General features: G+C 35.3%; 1 protein-coding gene across 2 annotated transcripts in view; it reads right to left on the bottom strand.

The window, feature by feature from the left end:
* Positions 1 to 23,388, bottom strand: part of mrn (general transcription factor IIH subunit 4 marionette) — a 54,767-nt gene that overhangs the window by 12,190 nt on the left and 19,189 nt on the right. For both annotated transcript variants that reach the window (XM_090374922.1, XM_090374920.1), the window contains 4 exons: positions 20,732 to 20,843; positions 15,271 to 15,339; positions 7,127 to 7,210; positions 1,698 to 1,830 (listed from right to left, as the gene is read on the bottom strand). In XM_090374922.1, the coding sequence (XP_090231048.1) occupies positions 1,698 to 1,830; positions 7,127 to 7,210; positions 15,271 to 15,339; positions 20,732 to 20,843 (398 nt within the window). The remainder of the gene's footprint in view (positions 1 to 1,697; positions 1,831 to 7,126; positions 7,211 to 15,270; positions 15,340 to 20,731; positions 20,844 to 23,388) is intronic.

Here is a 23,388-nt window from a genome sequence, read left to right as displayed (position 1 = left end):
TCTTGTTGCCCTTCTCTGTACATGCTCAAGCAAATCTACATCCTTCCTAAAATGAGGCTTCTAGACCTGTAAGCACTCAAGGCGTGGCCTGACCATTACCTTATACAAAGGGATAATCACCTCCTTTTCCCTGCTAGGAAAATTCCTGTATATCACTGACAAAACCACATGACCTGCTCTTGCAGCCTATCTGCATTGCTCAGAAAACTTCCTATCTGACTGCATAATTACTCCCAGGTCTTTTTCATTTTCTACCACCCTAAGTGTAGTACCATACAGTTGGTACATTCCTCTGGGGTTACTTCTACCCATATGGCAGTACTTTGCATTTGTCAATGTTAAAATTCAGTTGCCACTTCTCATCCCATCTGCCCAAATTTTCTAGATCCTACTGCAGTAGCACACTGCCATTACTGTCATTAACAACCCTATCAGCCTTTGTATCATCTGCAAACTTGGACAAGAAGCCTGATTTACCTTCATCGATATCATTGATAAATATACAAAATAACAGTGGGTCCAACACTGAACCCTGTGGGACTCCATTAATAACATTAGTCCATGAAGAGCAGCGTCCATTGATTACCACCCTCTGTCTTCTTCCACTCAACCACCCTTTTATCCACTGTAGCAACTTGCCCTTAATGCCATACTGCACCAATTTGTACAGTACTCTTCCATCAGCTTTCCTGAAATCCAAGTATATATCAAAATTATTTTTTGCATCCAGTTCCTTTGTAACCACATCATAGTATCCAATCAAATTTGTCAGACAAGACTTTCCCCTAACAAACCCATGCTGTGTCTGAATTATTGCTGCAGTCTTGTCTAGATGATCCTGCAATGCATCTTTAACCAGTGACTCCATTATTTTACCTGGAACAGAAGTTAAACTAACTGGTCTGTAATTACTCATGTCACTTTTCAATCCCTCTTTGTGAATTGGGGATACATCTGCACATCTCCAGTCCGTGGGAACCAGCTCCCCCCCCCCCCCCGAGTCCAAGGATGCTCTCATAATTATGGCTAAAGGTTTGCTTAGTTGCTTTGCCGCCTCCTTTAATATAACTGGATAGATCCCATCCACCCCAGGTGCTTTTCTTATGTTTAACTTTAACAATTTCTCCTCCACTTTGCTCTCAGTTATTACAAAAGCATCAAGTATCCTGCTACAATTTGATAACCTTCTGCCATTTTCAAACCTTAATAATTCCTCATGTGTGAATGTAGATGCAAAATACTCATTCAGTTTGTTTGCTATCTGAGCAGGATCATCAACAGTCGAACCATCGATGTCAAGTGGATCAATCAGATTCATCCCCTTCCTTTTAGAGTTTATATAAGTAAAGAAATCCTTGATGTTTTTCTTAGCATCCTTTGCCAAAGGTTTCTTGTAATCTGCCTTTGCTTGCCTAATCTCCTTTGTGACTTGATTACAGACTGGCTATATTAAGTGACTTGTATATATATAAGAAAGTGTAAAAGAATATATTTTAACAATGGTTCTTTTGAAATAGTTTTCTGTGATATTCATTAGAAAGAAATTTTGGTACAACAAAATGATTTTTGGACCCGAGAAGTTTGTTGTAATAGGATTTTACTGTGTTTGGTTAAATTTAAAAAGTAAAAACTTTCTAGATTTATTATAAAATAAACCGAACACTACATGGTCTTTTGAAATTTCTAAATATACAAACCTGTATATGCATATACTCTGTAATTAGTCTCAACCACTATATAGCCAGGCCGATGAACATCCATATCTATCCCTTTCAATCCAGAAGCTAAGTTAATGGCTAATCGAGTAGGATAAAACCTGCCTGATCTACGCTGAAAGCAAAAAAAATAAAAAAATAAGATGTAGGTTTGCAAAAGTTTTTTATATTGAAGATATTTTAGCGAGAAAGTTTTGGAATGGTATATTTATTTAATGTAACCTATATAATAGGTATAATTCTTTACATACTGTTTCAAAGAACAGTGCACGAACAATCACAGTCATAGTTATGCCATTTTATACCACTGAAAGAACTTTATATATGTGACAGTGATTATCTTCAAATCTCTCTTTGCCTTCAATTACTTTCAGTTTGTTGTTCCTAAGTAATTGGCTAACCTGGGATTGCTCCTACCCAAATTAAGAATGTATTTACCAAACATTGTACTTTAATTTTCAGATCACACAAACAATTTATCTCTTGTAGAAGCAGCATGTTTGGGTGTTGATGGAAACTACCTTTGATATTATTGGCAAACTCTGGCATCAAAACTTGTAAATTTCAGCAATGGCATTAATGAATATCTGCAGTCTATCGTTAAAAGGACACAATACAAAATTGTGTTATGAACGCTGAAAGGTACAAGGTAAAGTACAAAAAAAAAAAAAAAAAAACTATTAAAAAAGTTATTTTTCTAAGAATACTATGAACAGACATCAATAAAATGCACTGAAAAACAGGAAGCATGCAATTTGCATGTACAAAATATGCAAAAACATTTACATTTATTATCTTTATTATAATAAATTTATTACATTTAATATACATTTATTTATTAATTTAATTACAATTTATTTGTATTCAGAATTTAAAACACACTGGTAATTAAGTGAAAAGTTTTAGAATAAGTATCATTTTACATAGGATAACCTTTGTTACAGTATATAACAATATTTTTTCAATGTAAATCTGTAAATGCCACCGTAAATCTGTAACACTTGTTGTCCAAAGTCATTTTAAAAGCAGAAAATGATCTTTCCACATCAAGAATGACTGACTGCACTTAAAAATATAAGCCTTTGAAGCCTCTACTTGAAATGGAAATTCTTCCTCATTTCCATTCAAAAATTTATTTTCTTTCTTAAACTATGAAGTCTGAAGTTCTTCATTAAAACATTATCAAATTTATTTCTTATTTTCTCCTGTCTCCAGGGTTAGTTGACATTTTCTGAGTGAACTTTCTTTACCTCTTCAATTGCACTGCTCAAAGAAAGTCCCCATGCTTCAAGATCAGTTATAGAATTAGGTAACTAAGCAAAATGAGTCTTGATGCCCAGAAAATGTTTTCTAACCAAAGAATCAGAAAGAACTGCTTTAGTAAAGCCAGTAGCTGCAGCATCTGCAATGTCCAAAGCAGTAACAAACATTTTTTTATAGTATAAAAAGTTTTTGCCATAAAACAGCACTGCATGTAACCATGTTCTTCACCTTGTCAAAATTGGCTCTGGTGGAATAGGAAGGCCAGGCTGAATATCTCTGTAAATAGCTATGCTTGTAGGGTCTTTTTACACAAGAAATAACTTTAATAACCTTGTCAAAATTTTTCTAACTTGCTTCTGCAAGCCCATGTAAGCCATGGGCTAAGCAAATAATATGGATTGGGTTTGGATAGAAAACTTATAACATAAAAGCTGCTTTTGTGATCTATAGAGCAGTGGCACTAACAAAAATGCAGACTTTTCTGCCATAGATTGATTCTCATCTGGCCATAATAACTGCAGAGAATCACTCACATATTAGCATCAGCATATGATGCAAAAAAGCACAAGATTATAGAGCATCAGCCAAAAAAAATGAAAAAAAAAAAAAAAAAAAAAAACACACCTTCCCATTTCACCCATCCATTTGCTCCAAAAGTTTGTCCATATGTTGTTGGTCAATCGGGAATTTTTTTCTGCATGAACATTCTTTTCACAAACAGCACAAAAAGACAATACTGTCATCTATAATGATCTCTTCTGCATGGCAGGGGATCTACAATCTAAAAGATTTAGCAGCTTTGAACAAAAGAATGACTGCCTATTCTATAAATTTTTTTATAGCAAAACTGAACTGTTATTTTATACACTCAGAGAATATACTCTCATCCAACATCACTGGTGGCACAAGAATTAGAATAAAACACCCCACAATAAAATCTTTCCCCATGCTAACATTACTGTAATATTTTGATGTTTTCAATGACTGATATCACATTTCTGAGTGTAATGCCTGAAAAGTGACAAATTAATAGAATATGAAGTGTTGCTAGTAACATTAGTATTATATGCATTTACATATGCATATAATCCAATGTCTAATTATGAACATTTAGTGTTATTTCATCAAAGAGGCAGATAATTTTAGCAGCCTATGTGACATTTTTACAAGAGAGAAATTATAATTAAACAGAAATTTGAAAACAGCAAAAGTTATGATTTAGTTCAGGATTTCAACCATCTACTACTACTTCCACTGTTTACATTTACAGGAGGGTCTGCAGTTTCTTTAATATTATCCAACTTCCACATTTTGAATGACGTGTTGAGCACATTTTTGCTATTCCTCTTCAGTTATCCTATTTATGGCTCCTATAAATAGATTCTTAACATCATTAAGATAATGACATCATCAGCAAAAAATACATTTTAATGTATTTTTTGCTGTTACATAATTCTTAATTTGAGCCCAAACCAATTTGACTGGGTTCGGTTCCCATAAAAAGTAGTGGTAACTAAAGTGCTGGGCAGTCATAATATTGCCATCATGCTGAAAGAACTTCACATACTGGAAAATATAAATTATGACATTGACTCTAACTTATCAACAAGCCTAAACTAAATGAAAATATGTGTAAGAACCTTGGAACAAATAATAATAATAAATTCAGAATTAACATAAATAAATAAATTAATTATAACAAAACTGATTAAGAAAGATGAAATTTGATAGTGATAATATAAATTAAAACATAATGAAGAAAGCAGGTGTTGACCATGAAATGAACATATGAAATTAAGGGGAAGAGGAGGAAGAAAAGAAGATACAGCAGACCATTTTACATCCATACCTGAAGTAAATTTAGCACTAAGAGAAAAATAAAGTTATGTCTAAGATTTTGATGAGAGGAACCTTATTATGCGTCATAATTATATATATTCAAGATATTTCAAGAGAAAAAAAAAAATTAAGTTGGAGTCAACATCAATAATTTACATGATCCTGTACATGAGGTTCTTTCAGCAAGAACTGCTCAAAATGAAGATGGACAAACTGGAGGTTTTTGCTGTTGCTAATGCATTTTTGTGATTTTGAAAGGTAAAGATGTGAAATTAATATGACTTCTTCTTTGGTCCTTAGCTGGCGGCTGGAGGAGGCGGTTGGCCACGCAACCAGTACGCTGCTGTAGGTGCCGCAGGGTTTCGGACTTGCTCTGTGATGTTCTTCCATGCTTTACGATCCATGGCGTCAGTCCTGGCCTGATTAAGGTCGAGCCGTTGGCTCCTCAGGTCATTTTCCACTTGCTTGGCCCACGTTTTCCTAGGTGCAGTCCGTTGAATGCTCCATTGGGTGGGCTGTTGTCTCCAAAGGAGTGTGGATGGTATTCTATTTGTGCCCATTCTACATACATGGCCAAACCATCTAGGCCTTCGCTTCTGAATTTGGTCAGCGATGGTTGGTTGCTGTTGGCATCTGGCGCGGATGGTATCATTAGTGATGTGGCCGCGAAGTGAGATGCCCAGGATCTGCTGCAGGCATCGCATTTGGAATACCTCAAGTTATGACTGGACCCCCCAACAATTTTTATTTCCAGCTGAAATTTATTAAAAGAAGTAGAAAGCTTGTTCACAACAGACTTTACTCCTTGAACTACCAAATTTCAAAATAATTTGATAATAGTGTTAGAGCAGTCTATCTTGAAATGGAATCAGAGGGCAAGGTTCACTGTGGAAAAAAAAAAAAAAAAAACCTGCAATAGAGTTTTAATAACAGAGAAAGAATAATAGAGAATATCCACCTGAGATACGTCTGTGGAGATTATACTGCAGATAGCAGTATAGCTGGATCAAGTTTGCAAGTGCATAACCCTTACAGCAGTGCAAGCAAGGAAGCAATGTTTGGGCGGCATCATTTGATGGGATTGAGAGCTGCCCTACAGCTCAGAATTACCAAAGAAAGCGTGAATATATCACTGGATTAGTGATGAATTTGCAACTCTGAATTAATAATTCACAGGATTATTTAAAGATGTGTTTTGTGGTTTGTTTCATGGCAATTGACACTAGATCCCAAAATTCACAGGAAAGAAATTGCGTCTGACTTAGACTAGAAATTGCTAACATAATATAGAGCAAATAGGAAGATTTTCCTTTCACAGGCTATCACTGGTGATGAAATGTGGATGCACCACTTTGGGTCAGAAACCAAAAAGGAGTCTATGGAATAGTGTCACTCAAATTCCCCATGCAAGAAGTTCAAGACAGTTTTTTCTTAGCAGAAAAAGGGATGGCCATTGTTTTCTGAAATAGAAAGGAGAACCATAATATTTAAGAAAAGATTTTGATGAATATTATGGGTAAATTAAAAAAAAAAATCTAAGGTGTACATAAATAACTACGAGGACCACTCTCAAGATCTGTTTACAACAAATCTGATCAAAAAAGACATCTTTCTAACGAATAACAATGCAAGACTGCATACCAGTTTAAAACAATGAAGGCAATCACAAAACTGCACTAGACACACAGCCTTGTTCACTATTTCTAATAAGTTATAAAGATATTCACTCATTTCACTTCGGCAACAATGAAGTTATTGCTGAAGTGAAATGTGGTCGACTAAGAGAACTACCAACAAGAAATACTAGCTCTTATGCCAAGTTTAAAAAAGCCACAAAGATAATGACATAAAGCTATAGAAAAGAGTGTATATAAACAAGATATGTAAAAATTCTTGCACCAATTTTCAGCACCATTAATACATTTTTTTTTTTTTTTTTTTACTGAGAAATAAATTGCGAGTCTAAAGATTTTAGACTGATTCTTGTATATAATTATGGTAATTTATTTTATATATAATGGTAGCAAGTGAAGCAAGGACATTACTTGAGGAGCAAATCGAGAGTTATCTTGTATAACATGCAAAGAAAAGAGTTCTTGCCATCTAACAGCCTCAGATTTTATGCAGCCAAGAGATGTTTTCAAGTAAAGCTGCCAAGAGATGTTTTAAAAATAAATGTTTTATAACATTTATTTTTAAATTGGATCATTTATATGATCCAATTTAAACTATTCAATTAGTGCTATTCTAATTTTACACCCTGAATATAACTATAGTTGAATAACCACTGAGGTAAAAGGAGTACTAACCTTTCTCTGATACACAAGTCCAAATTCCCGTAGATGTTGAAGAAATGCTATAAGAGATTCACTCATTCCATCAGTACTATAATCCTAGAACAGAAAACATACACAGAGAAATTATATAATGCAATATTAATAAATCATCTTTTCATAAATTTCAGGGTGAATTGTATGCACAAAACTGAAACAAAAAATTCATAAAGTTGGCTTTAAAAATGTTTCCTGTTTGAGTTATAGTCAACAAAAGAAAATGTAATGACACAGTAGATGTATCACTATGTATATCTACATAGCAGTATATCTATTACTATACTACACACAAAACAAAATTTATAATAGATACTTCCCATGAAGTTCTCATAAGGGAAGCATCTGCATGGTGAGTTAGTGAATGCTGCATCCCCTTCCACAGTAAATATCTTTAGTTGGCTATAACTCAAACAAGAAGTGTTTTATTCCCATCCCATTAATGTGAACTTTTTGTTTTAGTTTGCATCTAGAATCCATCTTGAAATTAATGAATATATTAATGAACACTACAAATATATATAGCAAGAAGAAAAGCCAAAATGATTAATTAATGTTACCCACAAAAGATAAAATCTTTGTTAAAAGAAATCCAACATAACACATACACTGCCCTACCATTAATATTTGGCCACACCTCCACGGATGGGGAAACAGGCCCTATGCATGCAACACATCACAGAACCTACTATAAATGTGCACACTGGGTTTCGAATAGACAATTGCAAAAGTGGGCATGCAAGATGACATGTTCAACAGAATTAACAGACTTCCAACGTGGAATGATAGTAGGATGCCACATAAACAAGCATTCTGTACAATACATCACAGTCACTCTGGGGATCCCTAGGTCAACGGTTAGTGATGTCATGTGCAAATGGAAGAGGAATGGGACTGAATCTGCCAAAAAAATAGCCTGGTAAACCCTGAAAACTAACAGAACGGGACAAGAGAATTCTGTGAAGAACTGTGCATGCAAATCATAATTTGCCATTGTCTCAAGTCACACAAACCCTTTCACAGAGGGTTTTGTGGGATCACTGTGAGAGAGATCTTCTAATGTTTGGTTTGATGTAGATGATTCAGATTTTCTACTCTTCTTTTTCAATAATACAGAAATGTCTATGTTGATAAATTTTCAATAGCCCAAAACAATTCAATCACTAAATCACAAATCAACTCTATTTATGAATTTAGAAAATGATTAACAGTTATTAGGGAGAAAAGAAAACTTCCAGAAATCTTCCCAGAAAACTGTAAAAGTTGGCAGTTTTGTTCTATACACTAGATGGATGGAACAAAATGGCAAACAATGCGTAGGAAAGACAGATGTGGCAACAAAACATGTTTCGTGTTTTGTTGCCTGAAAAGATAAAAGTTCGTTTATTTATGGGTTTTACAGTACAAGGGCAACAAGATGACAAAAAATTGAAACTGAAATAACAGCATATCTTATATCTTTTAAAAAAAAGATATCTGTCATTTCAGTATAGTGGATATAAAATTTGAATATGGCAAATATAACGTGCAGGAAAGACAAGCATGACAGAAGGAGGAGGGGCATTACAGAAGACATTACACTTTTAATTACAAAAACACACTGATCCAAGAAGAGTATTTAATGGAACTGTGATAACACTATTGATGATTCTGAACTGGTTGCTGATAAGCTAAACAAGTATTCTGCATAAACATTCACATCTGAGTGCATGAAACGATTATATAGAAAGCCTTAATGATGGACTTTTTCACAGAAGAAAAGAATCCTCTTTTATTTTGGAAGTCACTAACAATTAAAGATGCTATCTATAACATTTCTACTGCATGGGTGGAAGTTAAAAGCAAAACAATTATAAAATCGTTCAAAAAAATCCCCCGATGACTTTGTAATTGCTGAAAATAACTTGGAAGTGGGAGACTCAAAGAACACTGCAGAAATTGTTCCTCATACATTTTAAACTCAGTTCAAAATATTGAAAGATGCGAAGACTTAGATGAGACAAGTTTTAATCGATGGTTAAATATAGACAAAAATGAACCCGGCTATGAAAAAATGATTGACGACTTAATCCAAAGTGTGCAAGAACCTACGGCAGGACCTGACGAGGACGAAATGAGGAACAACAGCCAGCTTGCAGAGACATTACTTAAATTCATGGAAAGCCAAGATGATGTAGATTATATTGAAATTTTACAAATTCATGGACACATAAGAAAAATAAAAGAAAAAATAATGCTACAAAAAAAAAAAAAAAAAAAAAAAAAAAAACACACAATCAAAAATCACAGACTTTTTATCAAAATGAATAAAATATTATTGTTGTTGTTATATACATGTAATATGTTATGCTTTTATGTGTTTTGGAAGTTATTTAAGCAAATAAACACGTAATTTTGATTTACTGTGTTTTTCATTATCTGGGCTCTAGCATCCATGAATTACCTGCATAATCAACATTTTACTGTATTTTATTCAAAAAACAAGATATGGGTGTTTAGCAAAAAACTTGTATATGGAGAAAAAAATAGATGTCGTTTTTGAACTTTTATACACAAATTACTGAAGGACCCATATAATTAATCAAACTGCAAAACCACTGCAGACCTGTGTAACAGAATTCAAATATATTAGATAACTTCAAAAAGTGTTAAAGGAACCATATCCTAAATCTCAGAGTCGCTGATAAACTAAGTTGGATTCAAAATTACAGTCAAATTTGGTCCTTGAGGTTGTCACAGACATTCTCTCAGATATGTCAGACAAGTTGTACTTGCTACCTGGGAGTCTAAAACGCTGATGGAACTCATATTCGGGAGATACTAAAGTCAAGTGGACCCAATTTTGGCAAAGTCTAGATGGTCTGTGGCAGCCAAATCCTCTGCTTGCACCTTCACGATGGTGGGACTGTTAGTAATCCTGGGGATAACCTCCATACACAAACACATGGTGGGTGACCACCCAGGTGTGAACCAATGCAAGCAGGGGTCGAGGTGTGGCGCCCACACCACATGGAGGAATGCCGCTCCTCTGTGTTACCAGGCAGTACTAGGTGGTAGATGACTCTCATCAACTGGTGCAATACCACCACTTTGCTTATTGGAGCTTGAAGTGGTGGAACCCATGTTTAGTCTCCAGAGCTAAGTTCCGGTCAATCCTTCCCCATCTCTTCCATCATGCAGTATGATTGATGACTTTTGAGGTTATGATGAACATCGTGGCGATATCCAATCTTCCTTACATTTCAAGGGTACAGCTCTAAAACGGTGTTTGCAGGCCGGCCGCTAGTTAGTACACCGGACCGAACCTATTGGTAACTCTCTAGGAGGCTCCGGATCAGCTAGTGCATAATCTTGCTACCTCTACTCTTCCAGATAGTGTGATTGGAGGGAGTCCGAGTAGTGTGTATGTGGGGGCATTGTCGAGGCCAAGTTATGTCAAGGATCTGGGTATATTCTTACCTTGTGTACGCCATATCCAAAAATTTCATTGCTTCATACAGCATGTCCCACCTACTTTTTCTTACCATTGAATACACCATGAATTGTCAAACTAATAGAGTAAGCTTATCTGCGAAAAGATCAAAACCTCCCAAACACTTCCTAATTCATTTCACAAATATACGTGGCCTTAATTCTTATCTCAATGATGTCCATTTCCACTTGCAGTCTGCCAAACCCCGTGTACTTTTTCTGACAGAATCTCAGTTATCAGTTGATTCAACTACTACTCATCCCAAATTATTCACTCTACGATTCCTTTCGCCTCAAAGGTGGTACTTGTGCATATGTCTGTTCTGATATTCCCTGTCAGAGACTTGGCAATTTGGAATCTCCTCTCTTTGATCTTCTCTGGCTTAAAACCTCTCTACCTCATTGTGTCAAATTCATCTGCTGTCCCACTAATCATACAGAGCTTTCTCCAAAATAGAACATTTCAGGTGCGTTATTGCAATACATTATCCCAAAAGGTTGTTCAGGAAGAAGGGGTCCCACAAGGATCAGTTCTTAGTGCAACACTCTTTGCAGTTATGCTGAACAATGCAACAGATAATATTCCGCGTAATGTCGACACTTATCTTTACGCAGACGACCTTACTATATCCTGTCATTCACTAAATATGTGCTCCATTGAACGCCAGCTGCAACTCTCAATAAACAAAATAGAGTCATGGGCATCCCACAATGGCTATCGCCTATCCAGAACAAAAACCACTGCTATTCACTTTTGTAAAAAGCGACAGCTTCATCCAGATCCTGAGCTAAGGTTAGGAGCTCAACTAATACCACTTAGCAACAATATCCGGTTCTTGGGTTTAGTACTGGACACTAAACTTACCTTTCAGGCACATATAATGCAAATGAGAACTCAGTGCATGAGAAAGATGAATATTCTCAAAGTTATCTCTTCTATGACATGGGGAGCCGATCGCTTCACACTCTTACACTTATATCGTACTTTAATAAGATCTCGACTAGATTATGGAGCCCCAGTCTATGACTCTGCGCGTAAGACAGTACTAGCCCGGCTCAATCCAGTCCAGCATAGTGCTCTGAGAATTGCTTTAGGAGCCTTTAAGACCTCCCCAGTGCAAAGTTTGTATATAGACGCCAATGAACCACCACTACATCTTAGGAGAAAAGTATTGCTCCTTAACTATGCAGCCAAACTACGTAGCCTCCCTTCTCACCCCATCTGGACATATCTGTTTGAACCTCAGTGGGAAAATTTGTATAAAAATAAACCCAATGAAAACAAACCTGCTGGTATCCGGCTACAAGAGCTAACCAAAAATTGGAACATCTGTCTAGGAAACATCTCTCAAGCTGCAGATGTATTACAAGCACCATGGGCAATGTATATACCTCTTTGCGACAACTATTTTCTACAGTGGGGAAAACACTCCCTATCAAATCACAATCTTAGACAGTTACATGCGGACCATGCATTGACCAATGCTCACAGTCTTCATATATACACAGACGGATCCAAGACTGATATATCCGTGGGAGCTGCAGCAATCAGTCCTACATCCACTGTTTCTGTACAATTACCGTGTGAATGCAGTGTATTTACTGCCGAATTATATGCAATCAAAATGGCTCTAAATCTCCTTAATGATCTTTTAAATATCCAGGTCATAATATACACAGACTCTTTAAGTGCAATGAATGCCCTACAGGAAAATCGACAAATTTCCCATCCACTTCTCACACAAATCAGATCACAGTTATATCACCTCAATAAAAATAAGCTGACTGTCACTTTCTGCTGGATACCCAGCCACGTCGGAATTCCAGGAAACGAGCGTGCAGACGAAGCAGCAAAACACCCTGCTTGCTCTGATCCCATCCCAGTTCCTTTTTCTGATTACAAGCCAATCATACGGAGGATATGTACAGAGATGTGGTATGAAAAGTGGCATAATCAGATATCAAACAAACTTCTTGAAATAAAACAAAACCCACAGCTATGGAGATCTAGTTCCCGATTAACCAGGCACGAAGAGGTCGTCCTTGCAAGAGCACGAATTGGTCATATGCACCTAACGCACCTTTTTTTACTGCTTGGAGAAGAGCCTCCTCTCTGCTCGCACTGTAGTTCTATTCTTACAGTGAAACATATCATTATTGAATGTGCACACTATGGTTCAGCTAGAATTGAATGTTTCAGATCTTTAATCAACTCACAAAAACCCTTGCAACTAGATAATATACTTGGAGATGACGCCAATTTATCAGAACTGTTTAAATACTTAAAAATGATAAACGTATACAGTCACTTCTAGAACAATTCCTTTCACATATAGACCAACAATCTTAAGTTATAGGCGCATTTTGGCCATAGCAGCCCTTGCGCCAATAAACCCCACTTCAACAACAACATCTGCTGTCTCTACCGTTCTCCCATATCCAGCCAGTTCCTAAAAAGGGTGACAACTCCCTCCCATCCAATTATCGTCCCATTTCAATTACTTCTACTCTTTCTAAAGTAATGGAGAAATCAATTAACTGCCAACTCTTAAACTATCTAGAAACCTTCCGTCTGATCAACGATCACCAGTACGGATTCCGTCAGTGTCACTCCACTGGTGATATTCTGGCTTATGTTACCCATTTATGGACTAATTCAATGGAAAAGTTCGATGAAACACAAGCAGTTGCTCTTGACATCTCAAAGGCTTTCAATCGTGTTTGGCATAAAGGTCTTCTAAACAAGCTTCCATCTTATGGTTTGCCAACTGTTTTTTGTAATTGGTTATCCAGTTTTCTCTCTCATCGCTCACTGAGGGTGATGGTAGATGGCTCTCTGTCTTCTAACTTCTCCACTAATGCCAGTGTCCCCCAAGGTTCAGTTCTTTCCCTCTTGTATATCAATGACCTTCTTCCATTGACTGGAAATCCTATCCATAGTTTTGCCGATGATAGCACATTGCATTCAACTTTCCATTTTGAGAAACCTTGTCCAGCTCAATCAGCTTCAAGTTCTCGAAAATCTGCTGCCAATTTCTTAAATGCCGATCTTCAGGTAATTCTCCAGTGGGGCAAAGACAACTTAGTTGATTTCAACCCTTCTAAAACTCAGTCTTGTCTTATATCTCGTAAAAAGGATTCTTCTGCTCCTATGCTTATCTTTGGTGACACTCCGATTTCTAGGCAAAATGATATATCTCTTTTGGGGATTACTCTGACTTCTAATCTCTCTTGGCACAAGCACATTACAAATATTGCTTCCTCTGCATCTAAAAAACTTGGTTTTCTCTTTCCCTCTCGGCGTTACTTTTCTTCCAAACAGCTGCTCACTCTGTATAAATCGCAAATCCGCCCTGCCATGGAATATCGTTCCCACATCTGGGGTGGTGCCCCCAAAACCTCTCTCAGGCTTCTTGATTCCGTTCAGAAGAGGGCAGTTAGGTTAATTAATGATTCATCTCTAACAGAGTCTCTCCACTTGCTTTCTCATAGATGCACTGTTTCTGCTGCATGCCTCTTCTACAGATACTTCCATGGGCAATGTTCTTCTGAATTGGCTTCTATAATTCCCGCTCTCTCTTTCAAAACAGTCGAAACATGTGCCGCCACCAGCCAACATCCGTTTACTGTCCAACTTCAAACTCACAGAACCAACTTTTCATCTTCCTCGTTTATTCATTCAACTGCCGTTTTCTGGAACAACCTTCATTTGTACGTATTTCTTGAAAATTACAGTCTACAGAAGTTCAAGTCTAATGTCAACAAATATCTTCTTTCGTCTTCTCAACCTCCAACCCAACCACGGTACTAAGTACTATAGGTTCCAGTACCTCTCGTGTTTGGGGTTTACATAAAAAAAAAAAAAAAAATTCTGTAGCTCTACTAAAACTGGTTCTGCTGAATTATCAGCATCATAAATTTCCTATAGCTGTTGCACTGATGATCGTGACAAGCCACATACTACACTGAACACATCCCACACAATGCCTGCATTGGCTTTCCCACATACTTCTGCCAACACTGATTATTCAAACCATCTTCAGAAATTCCCATTTACGATCTCCTACAATGCAGTCTTTTAAGCCTTTGAATCTACACTGCATCCTTGAAGTAACAGCCCTTCAGCATGTCTTGCACTCAAGGAAATACAAACTACATGGCAAAAGATCTTCATTTCAAAAACCCTGAAAGCCATTTCCCTACTTTGAAACACTTCAAATAAATTTTCTCAGTTTGAAACCTTAGAAATCATTTCTGCACTTCAAAACTTTTAAGGTGCACCCCCCCCCTAATCCCTTTAAAATACATTTCCCTTGTTTCAAAACCTTTAAAATTCATTTCCTCCCATCAAAACTTTAAGTCTATTTCCAAATTTTAAAACCTTCACTGCCCTGCACTCTCATATGGGGTATCATACCCACTAGTTTAATGGCAACTGAATAACTGCATGTAGAAGAACATGCATATCTCATTATGTGCAAGTGACAGTTAACTTGCCACACTACTGCTGTATTATTGTCTGTCTAGAAACTTTCTAAAGCAACCTTGTATTTTCCAGTGCTGAAATACTGAAAGACACATATTAAAATATATTTTTTCTCTAATTAGAATAGGAAAACACAAAAAATAGAATAAAGAAGAATAAAACTCACCTTTCCTAATATCAAAAAACTGAGTTGAAATAAAAATGTAAGACATTCTATAAGGTTTGGTATACTAGCCTGAAAGAAAAAAATTAATTATGAGAAAACTATCATTTTCTTTAAATATATATTCAATTAAATAGAAATATATCCAAATATTCTTAGTAGTACAGACAAGTGGGTCACTGTTTCTACTTATCACCTTTTCTATTTATAATAAAGCTCACAACAGCTGTAAGCAAATTAAGAAATCTAGACTTGATTTTGAAAAGTTCACGTATGGAAAACTTGCTTCTGAATAATAAAAAAGTAGTACCAGTCCTAAATAATGATTCTTGCGATAATATTTTGAGGGGTGGATGTCTTAAAAGTTGGTTTCACTTGACAGATGACAGCTGAAAATTAGTAAAATACTAATAAAAATAAAACATTTTGCTGTTATTATTCATGCAGAATTGAAATTCTTTATTATTCATTTTTTCCTCAACACATTCTTTATCTAAATCTTTTTTCCAAGAAATATGCTAAACCCATTCAGGATAAGAAGAAAACACATCAAAATTGGCTTGTGTCAAAATCCCCAGCTTACTTTTCTATTTATAATAAAGCTCACAACAGCTGTAAGCAAATTAAGAAATCTAGACTGATTTTGAAAAGTTCATGTATGGAAAACTTGCTCCTTATCAAAAAGACAGTTCAATCCCGCCGACCGGGCTAGCCGGGTGGATAAAGCGCCTGCCTGGCAACCCAAAGGTCGCGGGTTCGAATCCTGCCTCAGGCTTGGATCAGAGTACAAAATGCAAAAACATCGGGAGGTGCAATATGGCCACAGAAGCTGATGCGCCAATAACTAACAAAAAAAAAAAAAAAATAATAAAATAAAAGTTCAATCCTTTTGGTCCTTTGCCAAAACCACTAGTACAGTGGATTCTGGTTATTTGGGCCACCAGTTAATCGGGGCAGCCGTTTATTTGGGGCAAATCTTAAAAAACAAAAACCAATCGAGAAAATAGCCAGGGTTCACTTCGCTTAATTGGGACAGCATGCCGTTTAATCGGGGCAGGAGACTGCAGTACTGGAGATTACCCTATGATTGTCTCCGACGGTACCACGTGGTTCAGTCGAAATTCTGGAGGTCACAACCATAAAACAATAAAAACAATTAGCAGTGTAAATTGTTTATTGGGCTTTTCTGTTAGCGCAATCTATCATAAATAGACAGTAAACTCGATCTTACTGAATTTGTGATAATACCGACAGCTGGAATTCTGTGGGTTATTACGGTGAAATGTGTTTACACTTCCATGGAATCTTCGATCATATAAAAAAATTAATTTTCCGATCTTCTCCTCATTCCTATTTTTAAAGCTTTATAATTCATTACTCCGTTCTCACTTGCGCGTATCATGTGTTACTTGCAATTTGTGTGTGCCGTGTTATTTGTTATTGACTGTTTATATCTTTTTACTGTTTTAAATTTTAACCTCCACCCACAAATGTCAGTGAACAGAAATGTCAACCAGTTCGTATGTACATATTACAGTACGTATTAATTATTCCGATTATCACGTATATTCTTCCAATTTTCATGTATCATTTAATTTTTTAATTGGTAAGGTAATAAAGGGTAAATTTGAGCTTAATATATCTTTACTTTTATAGCATGTGGATAATATTCCTCCTATTTTCTCTAATTAGAATCGGTGTTTAATAGAATTAAAATTCAATTCACAAACGTGATCACAATGACTGGCGCTTACTGCACATTGTATAGTGAACGATACTTTACTATGTTGAGTTCGTCATAACGTGATTTGATTGTACATTTACAGTGAACCAATTGTAAAGGGGGGGGGTACATTGCATTTTTAACTATTTACGTGAAACCTCGGATAATTGGGGCAGCTGCTTAATCAGGCCAAAATGCACTAGTCCCGATGTGTCCCAAATAACCGGAATGGATTGTATATCCATCTTCACTATTACCCTTAGAATGTTAGTTAGTACCAATTACTAACTTGTAAGTTAGTAATTGGTAACTTACAAGTAATTAGTACCAATTACTAACTTGTAAGTTATTCTATTACATGAACAAAATTTATAATTTAGCTATGGCATGTATTATAGGCTATTAATCAAATAATTTCAATGGTATAATAGATTTAATTATATAAATATATACATACATATCTGGAAATTACTGCTTTAGTTGTTGTTGTTGTAGAAATATAAGAATTTTTAGAATTTATGGGTTCAGGAAGGTGAATAGTTACAGTTGCACCTGCCTCAATGTAAAGAACTGCAGGGTAAAATGGGAAAAGGTCCAGGAAGATTTTTACATAATATTTTACTGGGAAAACAAAAGTATGGCTGTGTAACATGTGGAATGGTTATGAAAATATGGTGAATACGTAGAATGTATAGGACCCACATTCCGACCAGCTCCAAGCACTATAGCTGAGAGGAGGTAGTAAAATTAAATACATTTTCAGCGAATATGCAAGTTAATTAAACAATTTTTAAATAATTTTTTTTATATATAATGCACAGTGGGTTAAGTAAAAATTAATGCAATAATGAGGTTAAACGAAATACAATTAATAGTGTAGAAATAAAAAATATATACACTGGTGTTCAAAGAAAGTTGGTTGTTTTTTTTTTTTAAGGAGCATTAGCAACTAAGGTCATATTGCTCATGGGATACATGGTGGTCATTCCCTTACCTTTCCGCATCCTCCGTATTTGGTGGTCACAGGCTCGAACCCCGGTCTAATTAAGAAGCGCGTGCTACGCACTGCTACTCCTGCCCATCTGCCTATGGAGGCGCCTTCAAAGAAAGTGCATCACCCCTTAAAATTGTAATTGTCGTCCGAATAATGTAAGTATATGGCAATATTTCTTACAGATTGCATCAGATAAGATTGACATGCATAGGTGATGATGTAATATTGCATTAGCTGTTACTTTCAACTATATAAGCATGTTCTGCAAGAGTTGCAGTCATTCCTTGCTTGTGTCAGAATGGCGAGTTACGTGCAGTTGACGCCACGAAGAAAGAGTGCTATTGTTGCTTTACGTGAGCAAGGATGTTCTTTCCATCATATTGCTCATAGAGTGTCTTGTAATCACTCGACAGTGTGTAGATTTATTTCCAAACTCAAGAATACTGGTTCTGCTGATAGGAAAAAAAAAGAACCGTATGCAAATGAGTCTCTACAACAAAACTGGACCACGTTTTTAAGCGCTTATGCCTTAAAAACCATAAAGCTTCTTCGTCTGAACTGAAAAGAGAATGGGAAGAACATACAGGAGTGGTAGCAAGTGCAGTTACAGTCAGAAGACGCCTCTTCAAAAATGGACTTGTAGCCCGTCGTCCTAAGAAGCCCTTCCTCACACAAAAAATTAAAAAGGTTCAATTAATTTGGTGTAAGGAGCATGTAAAATGGACCCCTGAGCAATGAAGGTCAGTTATTTTCTCGGATGAGAAGAAATTCACCTTGCATGGCTCTGATGGGAGACAAACGATTTGCCGTAGACATGGTGAAGAATACCATCCAGACTTTATGGTGTCTACAGTGAAATTTCCTACCAACCAAATGATATGGGGGTGCATTTCATATCGCGGAGTAGGTCACCTGCAGTTTATAAAAGGTTCCGTAAATGCTAATGGATACCTGGCTATATTGGAAAGCAAATTGCTGCCAACCATTAGAGACCATTTCAACCTGCCTAGTAACTGCATCTTTCAGGACGACTCTGCTCCTTGTCATTGGGCAAGAAGTGTAAGTAGGCACTTCTGTAGTTACTTTAGCTTCATTTCTGAATTAGAGGTTCGACAGTAACGTGTTTACATTTGTTACAGGTGAAAAAATGGTTGGAAGAATGGTCCATTACAACCCTTAGCTGGCCAGGAAACAGCCCGGACCTGAATCCTATAGAAAACTGTTGGCATTGTGTGGAATCTGCAGTTGCTAGAAAGAAACCAAAAATCCTTCATGAACTTCAGGAAGCCATAATTCGTGTTTGGAACCACAAACTATCAGTTGATTATCTTCAGAAATTGATCTTTTCAATGCCTCGATGGTGTGCTGCGGTCATCAGACTTCTGATAACATCTCAGCCAAAAGTGTCTGACTGACTGTTAAAGGCTTCTGATAACATTTCAGCCATAAGTGTCGTGTTTACCAAATCTGTTGTATAAAGGTTGCAAATACCCATTTTGGAATATTTTGAGAGCACCTGTCAAATATTACTTAGCTTTGCCTAAACTATTAATAAATATCTTTTGTTTATATTTCTATTTGTGATGCTAGTCACTGATGTAACATACCATCGCGAAAAAGGGTTAGAAATGTGAAATTCCTAGGTGATGCATTTTCTTTTGAACACCAGTGTATATATATATTATTTCAATTAGCCAGATTTAAATTTTTTTACTAAGTTAATTTATTTTAAATTTGGTAACTTTTTTAATTTTAAATTTTGTATGCCTAAACTGAATGGCAGTGGCTTCTAAGAAAAAAGCCAAAAATTGACAAAACGAATTAGGAACAAATGAACAATGCAGTCCTTCCACTACGAACACCGTAAGTGATTAATCTCTTAATATTAGAGATAAACTTAAATAAAAAAAAGAGAAAGAAATTATTAAATAAAGCAATTCTCTCCCCCCCCACCTTTCGCAGCACATAATAATTCTCTCTTTTATAGTTTAGAAAAGTCATTACTTAGAATACTTGTAGTGTATTTTATGCAGGGAAAACCTAAACCCATATACGCCTTTTTGTTTTTTGTATTTTTTTTTCATAAAAAAAAATTCTGTAAAAATTTTATTTATTAAAGGATTAATTTAGAGACCAATCCACTACTCAGCATATAAAAATATATTCGTTATGGCTAGAGGGGGTAAATAGAATGTGATTCAAAACTGTTAGCCTGATCCATATTTAGTTAGTTTTATAATTAAAGATTAAAATAGTTACTTGTGTAAACTGTACATCACTGACTTTTTTACATTATATTTGAAATTTAGTTCCTCACTATACAATAACTCCTTTCAGAGTCCTTTGTTAAGTTTAATAAGTTCAGTTTATAGTTTTATTTAGGTTTTAAAAAACAGGCACATTTCAACTGGAATGAATTTCAAGATGAATAAGGTTGGTTTTTTGAACAAACTTTATTTCATGAGTTTTAAAATTCTTTCATCTATATATTTTTTGATTGTTTAATCCAACAGATGATTCCTGCTATTTTTAATATTAAATTATTAAGTAACATCCAATTTTAATATTAAATAGTAAGTAATATCCAATATCTTATAGAAGCTTCACAATAAAAGATATTTTATTACTTTATGGTAACTCCAAGGCATTTAATAGACCAATGACTATAAATATTTCAATTTTATTACAAGAATTATTAAAGAAATAAGTATAAAACAGTATCAGATCAGATTAGATTATTTACTTACCTCAACAGTACCAAGATACTGTAACATAAAATACCAGACTTGTGATGAGGTATCCATTAACAAAAACTGAAATCCTTCCATGGTAATTACTGGATTAGTTTCATTATCTTCTCTAGAAAAAAAAAAAAAAGAAGGAAAAAAAAACCAAATAAACCTGCACAATTTATGTCATTAAATATATGTATAATGTAGAGGCTAAAAAAAAAAAAATGAAAGAAATTAACAAGACTATAATCATATAGTGCACTGATTCCCATTACCAGCACATCATATTTTAAGCACTAATCAATTTACAAATTTGTTATTAGATTGCAATAAAAAAAATCACTGTGTTTAATCAAGAGAAACTGTGTTTCATTTCCAGTTTTTAGCATTAGGGAACAACCTTCCTTCATACGTATTTCCTGAAAATTACAGTCTACAGAAGTTCAAGTCCAATGTCAACAAATATCTTCTTTCATCTTCTCAACCTCCAACCCAAGCACGGTACTAAGTACTATAGGTTCTAATACCTCTCGTGTTTGGGGTTAACATAAAAAAAAAAAAAAAAAATAGTAGAGGCATCACATGCCTCTACTAATAAAAAAAAAAAAAAAACTTTCACGTTTCACCCATCCATTCACTCCAAAAGTTCATCCAACAATAACTGCCCCCCCCCCTCGCTGGCTAAAGGCAAATTTCCACACATCTATTCTACAACTGTCTTTCCTCAATTTGAATTTATGCCTCCTCAGTGCAGAATCTGAGCAAGAGGAAGAATCCCATCAGAACTGAGCTTGCTCAAACCATTCAAGGCCTTATACACCTCAATCAGATCACCTTGCAGGTGCCTAGTCTCTAGATGCTGCAATTTGCAGAACTTAAGCCTACCTTGGTAACAGCAACCATCTGTTCCACTCACTAATCTCATTGTCCTTCTCTGTACTCGTTCCAGTAGCTCAACATTTTGTTATTATTATAAAAAAATTATTTAATTAACAAAAACTGGAAATGAAGTTTCAATCAATACCAAAAATTGATATTTTCTCCATTATAGGTCATTTCAATTGTAGGAACAGGAAATAAAATATAGTAGGACTGATATTAGACAAGCTCTATTAACCAAGATCTCTGTGAGAAGACCTGGCCAACCAAAAAAAAAGAAAAACAAAAACAAAAGTATAATACGAACTATTAAAAGAACTATCAACTAAGCTTGAAGTGCAGTTCATGACAATCAACAATTCCAGTTTTGAAATGGTTCATGCAATGGTGTATAGGCTGATGAATTATGTTATGTTTTCTGAACAAGTCATATATACTTTCTGAATTGGTGATGTGGACAATAGAGAATCAACAATTGCTTCAACTGCATTTTCAAGATATTAATTTGAACAGTCTTAAAGTTTATGGGATAAATTAATTAAAAAAGTATACCAGAGCTGATAAAAAAAAAAGCTATAAAATTATTTTACTAATATATATCAAATTAAACTGATTAGTGGAAGGACAACTTGATCCATGAGGACTAGCTGTAGGTGGAAAAATCATTAAGGCAAAATAAGAAATTTGAAATGGACACTCTTCAATGCATATGGAAATGGAAGATGCAAAAAAAATATATAGTGGAACTTCTCTATTACGAATTTTTTTGCAAAACATTGCACCTTGAAACGAAATTACATGTAAAATTAACCCCACATAGCAAAGTGTTAGTCTCTTTACAACAAAATTTTTAAAAAAATTAGCAAAAGCATTTTTGAAGATTTAAGCATTTACTGTTAAACAGCCGTTAAAATATATGGCCTCCTTCCCTCCGGAATTGCTCATTAGCATCTGGAATTAATCATCCTTTTAGTGAACACTTGTGGCCATTGATGCCCGCAGGGGTGTCTTTGTTTCATTTTTGTTACAGTTTATAAAACCAAATGGGTTTTTTTAAAAGTGAGCATAAACTTTTCAATAAATAGGGTAGATTTGTAAATTGATGTTGGCTAAGGGGAAAATGAAATTTGCTGCGGGTAAACCTTTAGCGCGCTGTGGCGGCAATACACAGAATGCTTCAATAGTCGGTTTTTAATAACACCTACTAAGTGACATTCGTTTCTCACCTTAACTGTACCATGTGACCTTCCTGTCAATCATTATATGATAGTTTTTGTATATGTCCATTCTTATCTAACTGGACCCCAGTAGATGTTTTTCATGAATTTTTTTTTTTAAATTTCGTTCTTTTAGAATGATTTGTCATCAATCACATAGGCTATATGCTCGTTTTTTTTTTTCTTCTTCTGAAAAGTAACATACAGCATACATTAACCATACATTTTCTTTTGTGTATATATGAACATAAGCAGAATAAAAGAAATTCACAAAGTCATATATTTCTTCAAAGTGATTGATAGGAAAGGTCACGTGATACTGTTGATTTGACAAGTGAACGTCATTGAATAGGCGGTACTAACAATTCACTATATGGCCAGTGCAGTGAAGTTTGTGATGGCTACACAGTATATGTATCGGCAAGAGCTGCAGTCGAGTAATTTTTACAGTTGCGGAAACAATGTTGGAGAGAGAGTGTTTAAAGTCAAGTCAAGATTAAAGTTTCAAGTTGATAAAGTCAAGAATCTTCATGATATTGAATAGGGTTTTAAGAAAAAAGATATTGCGGAGAAATA

Source organism: Mastigoproctus giganteus, chromosome 6 (genome assembly GCF_048544385.1).
Source record: "Mastigoproctus giganteus isolate SK-2022 chromosome 6, ASM4854438v1, whole genome shotgun sequence".
Classification (NCBI taxonomy): domain Eukaryota; kingdom Metazoa; phylum Arthropoda; class Arachnida; order Uropygi; family Thelyphonidae; genus Mastigoproctus; species Mastigoproctus giganteus.
This window is presented reverse-complemented; position numbering and strand designations above follow the sequence as displayed.